This window comes from Myxocyprinus asiaticus, chromosome 1, assembly GCF_019703515.2.
Source record: "Myxocyprinus asiaticus isolate MX2 ecotype Aquarium Trade chromosome 1, UBuf_Myxa_2, whole genome shotgun sequence".
Classification (NCBI taxonomy): domain Eukaryota; kingdom Metazoa; phylum Chordata; class Actinopteri; order Cypriniformes; family Catostomidae; genus Myxocyprinus; species Myxocyprinus asiaticus.
In genome coordinates this window covers 25,989,816-26,007,543 of record NC_059344.1, presented here as the reverse complement: position 1 = coordinate 26,007,543, position 17,728 = coordinate 25,989,816, and the positions used below count along the sequence as shown (strand labels likewise).

Here is a 17,728-nt window from a genome sequence, read left to right as displayed (position 1 = left end):
ATGGTCATCAATCAATTTCAGGGACAAAAGCATAGTGTTGAGGCTGCGGTTAGTCCCTGCCTCACCCATCCACTAATCTTGGGGACGAATTGGCCGCCATTTACTACTTTATTGAGGGGAATTTGTGTGGATGGGTCCTGTAACAAAGTGCCTCGGTGTGTGGTTTGCGATTTGCTGGCTGGGGAGGTGGAGCCAGGGCAACCTACGATGAGACCCTACGAGGTTAACCCAACGTGACTCTACCCACCCTAGCAACCAGGCCAATTGGTTGCTTAGGAAGCCTGACTGGAGTCACTCAGCACGCCCTGGATTCGAACTTGTAACTCCAGGTGTGGTAGTCAGTGTCTTTACTTGCTAAGCTACCCAGGCCCTGTCATATTTTTAGATTATTAAGGATCGGTTGTATCGAGTGATACAGGACGCTCAGACAAAGGAGGATATAACCCAATTGTACCACCCCCAAACAGATGGCTTGGTCGAACTATTTAATAAGACACTAAAGAATATAATACGTAAGTTTGTACACGAAGATGCTTTAAATTGGGAAAAGTGGCTTGAGCCCCTATTATTTGCAGTACGAATTTATTATCCCTCAAGCCTCCATGGGTTTCTCCCCATTTGAATTAATGTACGGGCGTTGACTGCACGGCGTGCTCGATGTCCTAAGGGAAAATTGGGAGAAGGGACCTTCAAACAGCAAAAACAAAATGTTATACTTTCTTGACCTGAGAGCAAAACTCCACACACTGGGGCAATTAACACAGGAGAATTTGCTCCAGGCTCAAGAACGTCAAAGCTGGCTATATAATAGGGGTACTCTGCTATGGGAATTTACACTGGGAGATAAAGTTCTTGTATTTCTCCCCACATCGAGCCCTAAATTACTCACCAAGTGGTCACTTTGAGGTCACACAGCGAGTCGGGGAAATCGATTATGAGGTTAAACGAACAGACAGAGGCAGAGCACGTCAGATTTACCACCTCAATCTCCTAAAACCATGGAGAGGGGCGGTCCCCGTAACTTTGGTGATGGTGGTTCCGGAGAGGGAGGAGCTCGGACCGGAGGTGTACTTAAAAGCCACCGATCGAGTCCACCTCTCACCGTCACAAGTCATGGAGGTTGCTAGGTAGCAAGGAGAATTCTCTGACATGTTCTTGCCTCTTCCCAGTCATGAATCTCATAGAGTACCATATCGAAACGACCCCAGGGGTAGTGGTACGCAGTTGCCCCTACCGATTACCAGAGCACAAAAAAGAGATTGTTTGGGAAGAATTAAAGGCCATGCTAGATATGGGGGTAATAGAAGAACCACACAGTGACTGGACCAGCCCAGTGGTTTTGGTTCCGAAGAGTGACTGTTCAGTCCGGTTCTTTGTGGATTATAGAAAAGTCGTTGCTCGATCGGTTAGGCACGGCTCACTTTTATTCTACACTGGATTTAACAAAGGGATATTGGCAGATCCTGAACTCCCATGTCTGGTGAAAAGACGGCATTTTCCACATCGTTCGGATTACACCAATTCATGGTGCTTCCGTTCGGTTTGTTTGGGGCCCCGGCTACATTTCAGCTGCTCATGGACCAAATACTTAGACCGCACACTGCATACACTGCTGCCTATCTGGATGATATAATTATTTACAGTAATGATTGGCAGCAGCACCTGCAGCATCTGAGGGCTGTCCTGAGGTCGTTGAGACGAGCGGAACTCACGGTAAACCCAAAGAATTGCGCAATTGGGCGGGTGGAAGTACGGTATTTGGGCTTCCACTTGGGTCATGGGCAGGTGTGGCCCCAAATTGATAAAACCACAGCGATTGAAGCCTGCCCGAGACCTAAGACCAAAAAGGAGGTGAAAATTCCTGGGGCTGGCTGGCTATTATCATAGGATTGTGCCTAATTATTCGACCGTCACCAGCCTGCTGACTGATCTGACTAAAAAGGGGGCACCAGATCCGGTCCAGTGGACGGAGCCATGTCAGCAGGCGTTCACGCGGGTGAAAGCTGCACTTTGTGGGTGGCCGTTATTGCACTCTGCTGATTTCTCTCTCCCTTTTATCTTGCAGATGGACAGGGGGGTGGGAGTGGTACTGTCCCAGATGGTGGTGGGGGAGGAGTGCCCCATGCTATACATTAGTCGTAAGCTCTCGCTGAGGAAGACTAAGTACAGCACAACAGAGAAGAAATGTTTGGCCATCAAGTGGGCGGTCCTCACCCTCCAGTACTATCTGTTAGGGCACGCTTTCACCCTCTGTTCGGACCACGCCATGCTCCAGTGGCTCCATCGTGCAGATCACCCGTTGGTATCTAGCTCTCCAGACTTTTAAGTTCGAGGTGGTCCAAAGGCCGGGGCGCAGATGGCTGTTGCGGATTAAGTGACAGGCTGGATGGCTCCCCAGACTGACTCGGGCGATGGGGGTATGTGGTGATGGGGGCGTGGCCAAACAACATCTATGGAAAGCGAGGCCGGGAGAGGAAGAACGGTAAGGATATTTTGTGTTGCAGTGAGAGCTGGAGAGGGATAAAAGGGCAATCCAAACTGCCAGAGAAGAGAGAGAGAGATGCATGAAGCTGTGTGTGTCTCACTGCTGAAAAGCAAACCGGACCTGTGTGCATGTGTTACTGCTGAAATGCAAACCACGTGTGAACTTTGAGTTATAAAAAGAAGTGTGAATAAAACTTATGTTATATTGTTTCACCAGCTCTCGCTTCCTCCTTCAGAAGAATATAAGTGATCTGTCACACCTATATAACCACCTCCCGTAAAATCCAAATATTTTACCCTCTCCAACTTCTTCCATCAGCCTCTTTTGCAGTGACTTAAAAATGACTCTATGACAACTGGTGAAAAAATATTAATACAAATACAACTGTAATACAATTGTAAATATAAACAGAATTATAATTATAATAATTAAAATATATACCATGAACTTAAAATCTCATACATTTTTATTTCATAAAGCAGCTACAACAGTGACAGTCAGGGACATAATTTGATGTTCAAATCTATTTTCAGAGTTTGGATGAACTATATTACCACCTGCTGGTAGAATCTCGAAATGCAGGAACTGAGTTTAGAGTTTAGAATAGAGGTGCTTCTGAAACATCTTACCACAATGACCTATTTCTCAGGAAAATAGCAAACTGTGCTTTGCGCCACTTCGTTAATGTACAGTACACTCACAGTTAGCAAGCATACACCCACAGATAGCGCAACACTCCCACCCATGCCCACTTGCACTTTTCGCTTGCATGACAATTGGGCTTATAATTAGTGCTCCCTCAATGTTGCGCATGGTTATTGTGTGTTGCGCTGCACCTAGCACCCTTACAAAAGTAGAACCTAGCAATTAAAATTTTTAATTGAAAATATTAAAATGTTTGCTATATTTATGCTGCCGAATAAGGCAGGAATGTGTCATCCTGTTCCATTAGAAAAGTCTATTGCGTCATTCATTGTGCATCATGGGAGTGGGTGGTCACTATAGAGCTTATCTGCTGCAGTTTGTTTGCCAGGATTCTTTGATTGGTGGTTTGTTTCCCTTCAGGATCATGGGTAGTGTTGGTCTTCACCAGAAATTCTGCTGTTAAACATGATTTTATTTTAAGTTGAAATAACGCCGACTAATAGCATAAAAAAAGCATATACCATCAACATACGCATACTCTCATACAACATCAGAGCTCATGGTAGGTCTGTCTATAAAGGTTTTATTTAATATAAGTCATCATTAAAAATAAGTAAATTCCCCTATGGGAAAAAATTATGGGATTTTTACATCCAAAATCAGACTGTTGTGCTTTATTAAAGGTTTTTGAGCCTCCTTGCCGACTGTATCTATTCGTCACAGTGTGAGAAAATGAAAAGTGAACCACAGCCTCTAAATCAGAAGAGAAATTGAGCACAGTAGATTGCTGTCTACCTTGCTGGACTTTTTGCTGGTGGCAGAGCCAGGTCTAGTGTTGCTATTAAGCTGAGATGAGCTTGAGCTGACCAAATCATCTTCATCCTCCTCCTCATCGAAGTTCATGCTACTCGAGATGCCTTTGAACAAGAAAACATATTGAGGTGCTAATTAAATAGCGTGTTAATAGCTGAACACAAGGAGAGAACAGCAGAAGGCATAAAGCAAACATGAGGCATTATGCAGTGCAAACAACACTGCAAATAACTGCACTACGATGCCTAAAGAGCATATGGTGTTATATTCAGCCGAATCAACAAATGTAGAACATTTAAAAAAAAAAAAAAAAAGCTCCTCACTCTTAGGGGCAGTTCACACCGAATGCATTTTTACATCCTTCTGCACTGTATTTCATTAGTTTTTCTATGTAAGCATGCACTAGATGGACATCTTTGACCATTGTGCCTTGTCTCAGGCAGGAGCGGCATGTTTTTTTAGACTCTGAGTCAAGTTACAAGAACTTCAACTGTTTGAACGCGACTCAACGCTTGGTCTGAACAGCTCCTTATTTGTTCAGCATATTAGCAGAAAAGCAATGTAAAGGACAAAGGTATTGTCCACAGTCTAGATCGACACATCCCGGAGGTGTTCTAACAAATCATGCAGACAGTAAATACATGAGCTGATCCAAATATGTCACAGAGGGAGGAGAGAGAGGCAGACATTGAATCTTATTTCAACAGCGAGTAGGTAAATTTCATAGTGTTAGTTGCCAGCTGATGATATTACAGGAACATGATGTTATTTCATGTTAGGTGAACAGTTATACTCAAGTTAGGGTAAACATGGTATCTGCAGAGACAACCTGCAAATCTGCATGAATTAATCTTGATCGTAGAAGCCTCTCCATCTGTCTCTCTCTCCACTCAATTTACTCTGAGGATCATTACTGTTGTACCTTTCTTCAGCATGGTGACCCGTAGGTCCTGTTTGCCCTGTGACTGTGTGCTGCCCACTGCCTCACCCTGGCCCTCTGCCTCGCTCTCCTGGGCAGGTGAGTGGCCCACTGTCAGGATCTGAATCTGGTTGCCCAGCTCCTGACCCTCATCCTGGTAGGCAGCGGGCCCATCAATCCCTATGGTACCACCACAACACAGTGACACCATTAACTCCAGTATATCAACCTCTATGTCCACTTTGGTGTCAGAAAATAATGGTGTTATGAGAAGACATCATGAAAGTATGGAAACAGACATTTAAATATTGAATGCATGAAGAATGGATCCAGAATTGTGCTCTGAACCTTGTGATAACACATAGCTTAACAAAGTATATAACACTCTTGGTGAACTTTGCATGTGATGCTTTTAAGTGCCCCTGGGATTTCAGTAGTTTGCTTCTCATCTATTTATAAATGCTCTAATGTCAGCCTGGGTATTATTTCATCCAATAAGTCACCATCACTGGGGGAGAACATGCTGTCCTTTGTGTCCCAGCCAAGCACTGGAACATGCAACTCCCTAGATTACATCTCCTATCCATTCATCCATCCAGGCCCAAACAAGTCATTATAGCTGCAGAGACCCATAGTAACATCACTCTCCCCCCTCCCGAGTCTCCTCTGAAGCACAGTGTCAGAGAAATATCTCTGAATAGAAGGGTGAGAGGCATTAGTGGCCGTGATTGCATAATAATCAGTATTGCATTTAGACTATGACTGTTATTGTAGTTAAAGTGAGCTTTGCTGGGGCTGCTTCCAAGAGTGGCCTTAACAAGATGAGTCATTTTCAGAAGAGCCAGAGGGAGAACAAATATGGTACAGAGAATATTGATCAATCTATCAATGTGTGGAGAGAAGAAACAGTCAGGACACATGGTTCACCCTGTAGGGTTTTCATGGCATGAACAAGCTGCTTGTATCAGCTTATTCTTTCAAAGCATTAGTTTCATTTGATACCATCATTTATGAGTCACACATCTGTTGGATGGTCAATGGAAAAAAAAACAGCCTGATCTCATGAAATTTACGTGAATATGACAACATGTTCGCAATTCAAAATTTAAGTGCTGTATAACATATCTGGCTGAAGTTTTCCAGTGAAATGTCCAGCTGGGGGCACCAAAAGCAAGTAAAATTGTCGTATTCAGACAAGGTTTTAAGGTGAATTTTAGATGGAAGTTTTAAACATACCTCCTTAACATAAAACTTTTGCCTGAACCTAACCATTAATGTTTTAAAATATAAATTAGACATTTTAAAAAGACATCCTTATTAGTGCCGGTGTTATGTCTGTTCCCCCTATGTTTCCCCGGTTAGTGTTCCCCGTAGCGCCGTTAAACATTAAACACAGGGGGGACAGACTTCGACAAAGGGGAAACACAGGGGGAACAGACTTCGACAAAGGGGAAACATAGGGGGAACAGACTTCGACACAACCCCTGCAGCCAGACTGCGTGTGCAGCAGTGGTTTGTGTGTGTTATGAATGTGCGTGCTTGTGCTTATGCACGTCTCATTCACAGACGCTTGCTACAGCGCTCATCTGTGACAGTTCCACTGTATACAGTTGAAGTCAGAAGTTTACATACACCGTAGCCTACATTTAAACTCAGTTTTTCACAATTCCTAACATTTAACAGTAGAAAACATTCCCTGTCTTAGGTCAGTTAGGATCACTACTTTATTTTAAGAATGTGAAATGTCAGAATAATTTTCAGATTTGATTTCTTTCATCACATTCCCAGTGGGTCAAATCAAATCAAATCACTTTATTGTCACACAACCATATACACAAATGCATTGGTGTGTGAAATTCTTGGGTGCAGTTCCGATCAATATAGCAGTCGTGACAGTGATGAGACATATACCAATTTACAATAACATCAAATTAACACAACACAATTTAATCATCTGTTATACACATAATTACACTCAACAATATACAAATAATAACATACACTGTACAGTATACAATACACACTATATAGATACACATTATTCAATAAAAATAAAAAATAAAAATATATAAAAAAGTATATATAGTAGTATATATAGAATGTACAGTATTGTACTGTATTGACATTCAGGCTGTCGGTTGATAGTCAGTTGTTAAGAGAGAATATAATATAATAATACTATAATTTATGACAGTCTGGTGTGAGATATAAGAGTAAGGGTAATAAAGTGCAGTGCTGATGTATTTTGATCGTGGGAGATCAAGAGTTCAGAAATCTGATTGCTTGGGGGAAGAAGCTGTCATGGAGTCGGCTGGTGCGGGTCCTGATGCTGCGATATCGCCTGCCTGATGGTAGCAGTGAGAACAGCCCATGGCTCGGGTGGCTGGAGTCTCTGATGATCCTCCGAGCTTTTTTCACACACCGCCTTGTATATATTTCCTGGAGGGAGGGAAGCTCACCTCCAATGATGTGTCTGGCAGTTCGCACCACCCTTTGCATTGCTTTGCGGTTGTGGGCGGTGCTATTGCCGTACCAGGCGGAGATGCAGCCAGTCAGGATGCTCTCTACAGTGCAGGTGTAGAACCGTGTGAGGATGTGGCGGTTCATTCCAAACTTCCTCAGCCGCCTCAGGAAGAAGAGGTGCTGATGAGCCTTCTTCACAACGACTTCAGTGTGGATGGCCCATGTGAGTTCCTCAGTGATGTGGACACCCAGGAACTTGAAGCTGCTGACTCTCTCCACTGGTGCTCCATTGATGGTGATGGGACTATGTTCTCTGTCTTTTCTTCTGAAGTCCACCACAAGCTCCTTTGTCTTACTGACGTTGAGGGAGAGGTTGTGCTCCTGACACCAGTGTGTCAGAGTGTGCACCTCCTCTCTGTAGGCTGTTTCATCATTGTCAGTGATCAGACCTACCACCGTCGTGTCATCAGCAAACTTAATGATGGCATTGGAGCTATGTGTTGCCACACAGTCATGTGTGTACAAGGAATACAGTAGTGGGATGAGAACACAGCCCTGTGGGGCTCCAGTGTTGAGGGTCAGTGATGAGGAGATGTTGCTGCCTATTCTAACCACCTGGCGTCTGCTTGACAGGAAGTCCAGGATCCAGCTGCACAGCGAGCTGTTTAAGCCCAGAGCCCTGAGTTTCTCATCTAGCTTGGAGGGCAGTATGGTGTTGAATGCTGAGCTGTAGTCTACAAACAGCATTCTCACATAAGTGTTCTTTTTTTTCCAGGTGGGAGAGAGCAGTGTGTATTGTGGATGCAATGGCATCATCAGTGGAGCGGTTGTTGCGGTAAGCAAACTGCAACAGGTAAAGAGAGAGAGGCAGCACAGAGCAGATGTAATCTCTGATTAGTCTCTCAAAGCATTTGCTGATGATGGGAGTCAGAGCAACAGGACGCCAGTCATTTAAGCAAGATATTTTTGATTGCTTTGGAACAGGCACAATGGTGGATGTTTTAAAGCATGTGGGGACTACAGACAAAGAGAGGGAAAGGTTGAAAATGTCCGTAAAAACACCAGCCAGCCGGTTTGCGCATGCTCTGATGACGCAGCCCGGAATGCCGTCTGGGCCCACGGCTTTGCGGATATTCACCCGTCGGAAGGATCGGGTTACATCCGCTACAGAGACGGAGAGTGAACTAACCTCTGTAGCTTCAGCCGCGAGAGCTCTCTCCGCGAGGGCGGTGTTATTTCCCTCGAAACGAGCATAAAAATATTTAGCTCATCCGGGAGAGAGGCAGCGGTGTTCATGGCGGCGTTTTTATTCCCTTTAAAGTCCGTGATGATGTTAATTCCCTGCCACATGCTTCTAGAGTTGGTGGTGTTAAACTGTCCTTCAGTCTTGCTCCTGTACTGGCGTTTTGCGGTTCTGATAGTTTTTCAGAGGGCATAACTGGCTTGTTTATGCTCCTCCGCGTTCCAGGAATTAAAAGCGGAGGTCCGCACATTAAGTGCCACGCGAACATCGTTATTTATCCATGGTATCTGATTCGGATAGATCCGTATTGTTCTGGTCGGAACCACATCCTCCACGCACTTTTTGATGAAACACATTACGTTATCAGCGTAAAGCTCGATGTCGTCATCAGAGGCAGACCGGAACATCTCCCAGTCCATGTGATCAAAACAGTCTTGTAGCGTAGAATCTGATTGGTCCGACCAGCACTGGATCGTTCTGAGGGTGGGTGCTTCCTGTTTCAGTTTCTGCCTGTAAGCGGGCAGAAGCAGAATGGAAGAGTGGTCCGATTTGCCAAATGGTGGGCGGGGGAGGGATTTGTAGCCATCCCGGAAGGGAGAGTAGCAATGGTCCAAAACCCGGTGCCCTCGTGTGTTGAAACTAATGTGCTAGTGGTATTTTGGCGAGACTGATTTTAAACTGGCTTTATTAAAGTCCCCGGTCACAATGAACGTGGCCTCAGGGTGCGCGGTTTCCTGCTCACTTATAATCCCATACAGATCCTTGAGTGACCGGTCTGTGTCGGCTTGTGGCGGGATGTACACAGCAGTGATAATGACCGCTGTGAATTCCCTCGGTAGCCAGAATGGTCGACACAGAAGCATGAGAAATTCCAGATCAGGAGAGCAGAAAGACTTGATAGAATGTACGTTCCTCTGATCACACCAGGATTTGTTGATCATAAAACATACACCACCACCTCTGCTTTTACTTGAGAGGTCTTTCGCTCTGTCCACTCGGTGCACAGAGAACCCCGCGGGTTCTTCGTAATTGGCTAATTGTCTAAAGGCTTGACATCATTTTCTGGAATTTTCCAAGCTGTTTAAAGGCACAGTTAACTTAGTGTATGTAAACTTCTGACCCACTGGAATTGTGATATAGTCATTTAAAAGTGAAACAATCTGTCTGTAAACAATTGTTGGAAAAATTACACAAAATAGATGTCCTAAACAACCAAAACTATAGTTTTCTAATATGAAATCTGTGGAGTGGTTAAAAAATGAGTTTTAATGACTTCAACCTAAGGGTATGTAAATTCTGACTTCAACTGTAACTTATTAAATGTGCTGCTTTAGGTTATGCTTGGACTTGTTTTAATCACAATGCTGCGATGTAAGTAACGATGTGCTATTTCCTATATTCCGTTTATGTTTCATGAAGTAATAAGCAAAACGATAGCCCCCATGTAACATACATACATATTTTTGTTGTGTTTCGTTTATTGTCTTATGAAACAAACAGAAAAATGCCACCGTTACAGCAGATGGGTAAAACCAGCCCCAAAACAACATAACAAGGTGCAGATATGTTGAAATAATACTCACAGAACAACATAAGCTTGGCTCTCACTCACACAGACACGCTGTGTATGCGCACACGAATTGTCGCTTGAGACTGCCCAAGTCTTTGCCTGAAGGAAGTTCAAAACTTCAGTAAATAAGCAAGAAGGCACTTCTGTGGGTTGACCTCTTACACCAAGCAATCTGGAACAGTAACTATTTTCTTGGCTTTACTCTGTTGAATCGCAGGTTAGTTTGCAGCCTTGTCAGCTATGCCACCTAAACTCATTCCTTCAGTAAAAGACAAAGTGTTTAATGAAAAGCAAATAAAAATGTGTGCCCATCAAGAAATCCACAAGCTCCCTTGTGTGAATCATACTGGTGCTGACCTTGACCTAAACGCATCACTACTACTGCCACAGCTTGACTGATTGAGCTTTATGTGTCTAACAGCCAGGGCATTACAGTCACAGAGAAGCTGACATTCTGTAATTCATAAATGTATATGCCTTTTACTGATGAAGGCTTCATTAAGTTTTTTCAGCACTACTCTTGACAGGCGGAGAGCAGCTGTTCGTTTGAGCAGTATTAGAGGGGGTTTTATCTTTGAGAAAGGATTGGCAATGGTGCAGCGGTTTGATCTCTCTCAAGGGACTTGTTCATTAACGCCATGTGCCATGCTGTCAGCGGTGGGAAAAGCATTGAAAATCCTCAACACACTAGGGAAATGAAATTCAAAAACACTGTATGGAGAATACAGAGACATGGTAAAGAGTTATGTAGCTGTGGTGCAGTAGCTTAAGCAAACACACCACATGAGAGATGGCAAATTGCAGTAGCTGCTGTTTGACTCCAGTGAGAGTTTTGATTTCATAGTGTTCATATTAGGGATGTGCACAAATAGCTGTTTTTCGGTTCACCGTTCGACGCACCTTTTTTCAAATACCAAAATCACTATAATTTTATTTTATTTTTTTTATTTTTTTTACACATGCAATAGAGGTCTTCAACCCAATCCAAACCCACCGGCACCCAACAAACAGTCGGAATTTGGGCCAGGTTTGGGTCTGTTTTTTAAGAATAGGGCAAGCTGATTATTCAAGCTATGAAGCTTTGTTTGTCTTCTACTGTGTTTATATTATGTGTATTATTGTGTATTATATTGTTCAATGCAAATAAAAAAAAGAATAGGGTGAGTTAGGGGCTGTTCACACATGTTTTTACATGAGTCTGCACTGTTTTTCCAATAGTTTTTCTATCTAAACTCGTGCTGGACGCTCTTCTTTGACCATTGCGCTGCATCTCACTTTTTCTTTTTCAGCGTCTAGCACAGGACTGCCGCATTTATTAGACACTGTGTCAAGTTAACCGAATAACCATTCGTAGACCCTTGTGCAAATGGGATATTACACATGGTTATTGTGCACATCCCTACTTCATATTTGTTTTGTTTCGTGGAAAAAGCTCATTTTGCTTATACTTGCAATGTCTCACATAAAAGGGTATGCATCTGGAAAAGAGCAAAACCAAGTTAAGCTCAGTCGAGAGCATTTGTGACATAATGTTGATTACCACAAAAGTTAATTTTGACTCCGCTTGTTTTCTTTAAAAAAGCAAAAATCGAGGTTATAGTGAGGCACTTACAATGGAAGTGAATAGGGACAATGTTTGGAGGTTTAAATGCAGAAATGTGAAGCTTATAATTTTATAAAACACTTGCATTAATTCTTCTATTAAAACTAATGTGTTATTTGAGCCATAAAGTTGTATAAATAGTCATATTTACAGTCATTTTAGGGTTTGTTGACAACGAAGTTGTAAAATTGGCTATAACTTTACACAGAATAGGTTAGTAAGCGATTTTATCACACTAAAATCATTTACACACATATTGTTTACGTCTTGTGGCTATACATTTGAAAAAGTGAGTATTTTAACCAAAAAAATTGCCCACTATTCACTTACAAAAACCAAGCGTTCACTGCAAACGTGCAGCAAATTCGCCACTGATAATTTTCACATGTAAATGAGCTAAGGTGACCATACCTCCTCTTTTTCCCGGACATGTCCTCTTTTTCGGACCTTAAAAAAGCGTCCGGCCGGGATTTTAAAATTTGCGAAAATGTCCGGGATTCGGCTTTAGTTGCATTATAATGTGCATCTGGTCTAATACTTCATTGTGTGAGCGCACACATTTGCATTGCTTTAACCCCTCTTTGTAAGTCTCGCCTTCTCGCACACCAATTGGTCGATTATAAGAGGCTTGCAGCAACTATTGGCCAAATTTCTGCCTGTCAATCTCTCTGCGAACTCGTGAAGTGCTGTTGTGTTCGGCATCAAACAGTTGCTAGACAGTAGCAGCAAATGACAGCTGAGTGGAAACAATGCCCAAACGAAAGTGCAAATTTACAAAAGATTCCCATGCTTTCGTCTAGGTCGAAATCCGTGGGAAGCAGAATGTATGACATGTAAAGCTGGCACTTATGTGTCAGTTGCTAATATAGGTGCAAGTGATTTAGAAGCACACATTAGCTCTGTGAAGCATAAAGGGTCAGCAAGGTGAAAGTTCATCAGGTAAATTAACGTACTACTTTTTGCGACCAGGTAAAATTGTTATCACATTATTTCATTTTCCATGGCCATTCAAAATAATAGTAATAGTAAATAAAGGTACACTCATGGCATCAAATATTTTATTTTAGTACATGGACATTCAAAAGTATGTTGTAAATTTTTATTTATTTATATATATTTGTTATGCTAATAGAGTGTCTTTTTCACTGTATTAAAGTTTGCATTCATAGTAACACTGTTTTGAACCCTATTATTTTTTGGGGAAAAAGGTGTATTCTTTTTAGAAAACCAGAATATGGTCACCCTAAGCTTTGCGGCAAATTGTCCATTGTTGCCAGAGGTTTGCTGCAGGTTCACCACTACTGGAGATGAGCTGCAAATTTCTGGCAAACATTTGCGGTGATTCACAAGCTCATTTGCATGTGAAAATAACGAGTGGCAAATTAGTTGCAAGTTTGCAGCTAATTTGCCAGAACTCTAGATTTTTTTGTAAGTCAAAATAAATTTTTCGTGGTAATCAATATTATGCCACAACCCGGAATATTCCTTTAAAGCTGAAGTTTGAATTTCACACCATTTGTATCACTAAACTTTTTTTTTAATCATTAAAAAAAAAAAAAAAAAAAAAAAGGTTTTCTGAATACTTTTCCAATCTGCCATTAGTTGGTAGTTTGACTGCAAACTCATAACTTTGGTTAGGCAAATGTTGCTGGGTCTGAAACAAACAGAGCAATGTTTTGACAGCACCACAGAGCCACAGACCTAAATTTTTCAGGGAAACAAACCTACATATAGCTTACTTAAAAAAAACTGGGATAAGAGAAATTTCATATTTAAGGCAATGCCAAACAATAACAATTCAGCAGCACTGTCAGGAAAAAAGAAATAAAAATGCTGATGGCACTGTGCCCTTACATGTCAGCTGATAAAAGCCATGGTGCACAACTTTAATGTGCAAAGCAAAGGAGCAGTATTGGTGGCAACAAAGATGGACAAATGTAAAGAAATCCATGTGAAAAGAATGAAAAAGGAAAATGAATAAACACATACATATACATACATGCAAATATTCATATACGCATACTGAATAACCTGAGCCGAGGACAAAACTGCCTATCGGCATTGCTTTAAATTGTTTCCAGTCTGTCATGGCCAAATGACTCATGTGAACATTTGTACTCTTCTCTCCTATATAGAATAGGTAATGCTGATCATAACACAAACTGAATTACTGGATGACACAAACATCCTTCACACGAACACACACAAACACACAGATTTTCGTGCACATGCTGGGCCTGACTGTTAACAGGCTGCTCAGCTGACCTTTGTTCTTGCCCTTTTTCTCCTTCTTGGCGCTGCCAGTCTGAGGAGTGGAGGTAGGCTGCTTGGTTTTTTTAGCCGAGCGAGGGGCCTGAACCTCTGCTACAGCTTTAACGTCCTCCTGCTCCGCTTCTTGTACTAAATGAGGAGGCCAGGGACAAAAAGCAGATAGTGTGATAGAATAAAATAAAAATAAAAAACAAGAGGAAAATGAAGAAAACGGTTAAAATTTATGAGAAGAAAGAGAGTTAGCAAAGACATAGTCCTCACAAAGCAGATACACAGCTTACAGTATATGGAGTGTTATGGATCTTAACCCCATTGAGCTTTTGTGGGATCAGCAAGACTGTAAGGTGCGTGAGAAGTGCCCGACAAGACAGCCACATCTATGGCAAGTGCTACAAGGTGCGTGGGGTGAAATGTCACCTGAGAGGTAGTGCGCCACGTTCAAGAGCGGGTTTGGTTATTAGCAATAATTAATAATTATCCAGGAATATTATAATAATTATATAAGACAATAATAAATTATTAAAATCAATAGAACATTGATGAGAATCAATGTTAGCTTTTTTTTAATCCTTTAAATCAACAATTATCAAAGATAATCATTCATTATTAACATCAATGAAACATTGATTAAAATTAATGCTAGCTTATTGATCCTTCAAATTCAACAATCATCAAAGAGAATTATCAATTATTAAAAATCAATAGAATATTAATGAGGATTAATATCGCCGGGGCACCACCCTGGAATCAGGGACTAATAACCAGATAGTATAACAGTCTCAATATTAGATTGTTCTCTTAGGAAAATCGACATCCAAAGAATATCAGTTTTCGAAAAGAAACAATGAAGGCTTGAATCCGAGCACTGACATCCCCTGTCAGCATTTGACTCAGGTGTATTCAAAACAAACCAAAACACTTCTCTTTGAAATATAACAAAGTTTATTTATGCAGTAATATCAATTAATAATCAATACAATGCAGTCAATAAATTTCCGACTTACAACTACAAACTAAACAGTGACATGATTAGATCTGGTAACCAAAATAAGCCTATAACACATGAGAGGAAGGTAGGTGTGTGTGAATGTGTGTGTGTGTGTGTGTGTGTGAGGTGTAACGCGCACAAAATGGCGGACGTGACTCTCGTGGAGAGTACGTCACGCGAGATTTCCGGCCAGAGAATATGGCCACGAATGTGGGCGGAGAGAAGCCTGTAAATGGCATCTGCCCGTTTACCATCTGCCCGTTCGTAAACCGTCCCGCAGTCTTTGGTTCTTTAATGGATAAGTTCAGTTTGCCGGTCTCACCCGCGATGGCGGAAATACACAACAGTCCAATGTGGTTGGACTACAACACAGCAGATCTCATTCATGATAATAGTACATTACATTAATACCTTGAGTATTATTAGCAGCAATGAGTGGACTCGGCGGTCCGTAAACTGTACAAGCAATAACCTTGATACACAAAAATAACACACTATAATATTCAATCTCTGCCCAGATGTAAACCTCTTACTTGAATCGCATGAGGATGCAGCTAGAATGTGTGTTCATCTGTCGTTTGACTCTGACTCGGTTCCTCGAGGCTCGGGTGATGAAGGAAGGCCGTTTCCTCGCTCTGTCGGCAGGCGGTAGGGCTGCTGATTCTCGGTGGGCTGGTGGAGAAATCAGCGACGTCAACTTGATTGAAGAGGGAAGAGAAATCTTTTCTCTTCACTTCTGCAGGCAAACGGATGAAGATGCGGATTGCTCAGCGGTCTCCTTCGGATCCATTAGGGTGTTTGGTGGAACACAGAGTAATCTCAACTCGTCCAGCGAGATGGAGATTTTATGTTCATAGTTTCAAGTCGGATGTTACTTCCTTGTGCCACGAGGCTACACCTGAGAGCAGCGATGAGCTGCGTCTACACACGGCGAGCAAAGTTGCTGGAAGCAAATCCCGGAAGCATCTCAGAGATATTTCTACTCCCGATGACGTCATGGTTGAGGGGCGTTCTGTTGTATAACTCATCCAATAGGAGTTGAGAGTTCAATCCTTTAGTGAGCAAGGCTTCATGGGATTTGTAGTCTGTTTTGGACTCCCTTTGTTTGATTTTGCGTGGTTTTTATCAGTAAGATTTATGACTTTGTATGTGGGCCTCAGTTAGGTTTTACGACTGTGTTAGGCCTGCCTTTGTCTTCTATCTGAATACATGAGGCCCAACATATACACATATATATATACACACATATATATATATATATATATATATATATATATATATATATATATATATATATCTCAGAATGTCCAAGCAGCTCTGTGCCAGGTCACCATTCGCTTCATTGTATTGAAAAAGATGCAAAGAAAGTGAATGGTGCACAGAGGCTAATCTCCTTTTGTGTTTTTAGGAGAAGAGAAAGTCAAATGGGTTTGGGACAACATGAGGGTAAGTAAATGATGACAGAATTTGCATTTTTGGGTAAACTAACTATCCCAGTTGTCAGGTGAAAAAATTCAGTGCTCACCCATGAGATGGTTGCAAGCACAAAACAAAACAACCCTTTATTTCCATGCACCCCTCAATGCAATATTAATTGAAGTGGATTCAGGGGCTGTCAGAGCAACTGTGAAATCAAAGCTTTGAAGCAAAATTCATTCCTTCTCACAGACTGTTTTTTTTAACTGTCCTTCAAGACTGCTGTGCTTTCTGTAAGAAACAGATCTGTGAGAATTCCTCAGAGTCAACACACTCTTACATGTGCAGACAGAGTGTCTGTACTTTGACATATCTCTGTCTGTTTGAAACTTGTCCATAGCTACACCATCACTAAAATTGAAAGGTATGAAACGAAAAGCGTGAAGAGTAAGGGGAAAATTATCAATGGTTTGATTATGGAAAGAAACCTCAGAGATCATAATTTCTTTTAAGTCATGTTTTGAGAGACTAACACATTGAAAATATCCATTAAGGCTGACAAATGCAATGTTCAAAGAATGAAACAGCATGCACAAATGTAATGACCAGTTACTAGAGTTTTACATCTATTTGAGTGAAGCTCAGAGTGGATTACAGCCAAAGGTACTCTCTCTTTGATGTGAGAGCACAACATTGAGGGAAACTGTAAATTATTCATAATAGTGTGTACTGCAAGCATCAACAGACATTCCTCTCTTTCATAAACACAATTATAACATGCAAACAGTGTAGATTACAAAATCAGTATCAACTGAATGATGATTTATCTTATCAAAATTATGTGTGGTCAGATGTAATTAAATGAATATTCCAGGTTTAATAGAAGTTAAGCTCTGTTAATTGCATCTGTGGCATGCTGTCAGTTACCACAAAAAAGGAAATTTTGACTCATCCATTAATGAAAAATACATTTTCAGAGATACACTTATATGTAGTTAATGGGGCAAGCCATTCTAGAGGGTTTAACCCTTAATTGCATACCTCGGGTATTTAGTGATCCAGTATCTATTTTAAAATTTTTACCAAGTACATTACAGTATACATGAGGTTTTTTATTTTTACAAACTGAGGGATGAGTCAAAATTACTTCCTGAGGTAACTGGCAGCATGTGACTGATTGAGAAAGAGGTATATGTTTAAGCATCCACAAATAAAGCACTTTACCATGCATGGTAATGGGCACTAAAACTGTGTCAGGATTAAAAGAGAAGAGAAAGGGAGAAAAAAAATCGTAAAATACGATAAAAAAAAA

General features: G+C 41.5%; 1 protein-coding gene across 5 annotated transcripts in view; it reads right to left on the bottom strand.

Moving 5' to 3' along the window:
• The window catches only part of LOC127413044 (tubby protein homolog), a 132,829-nt gene that overhangs the window by 17,072 nt on the left and 98,029 nt on the right, over window positions 1-17,728 (bottom strand). For 3 of the 5 annotated variants that reach the window (XM_051649908.1, XM_051649986.1, XM_051650139.1), the window contains exons 4-6: window positions 14,007-14,141; window positions 4,866-5,042; window positions 3,926-4,047 (exon numbers count right to left, since the gene is read on the bottom strand). In XM_051649908.1, the coding sequence (XP_051505868.1) occupies window positions 3,926-4,047; window positions 4,866-5,042; window positions 14,007-14,141 (434 nt within the window). The remainder of the gene's footprint in view (window positions 1-3,925; window positions 4,048-4,865; window positions 5,043-14,006; window positions 14,142-17,728) is intronic. The other 2 variants (XM_051650222.1, XM_051650056.1) reach the window with 2 other exon arrangements.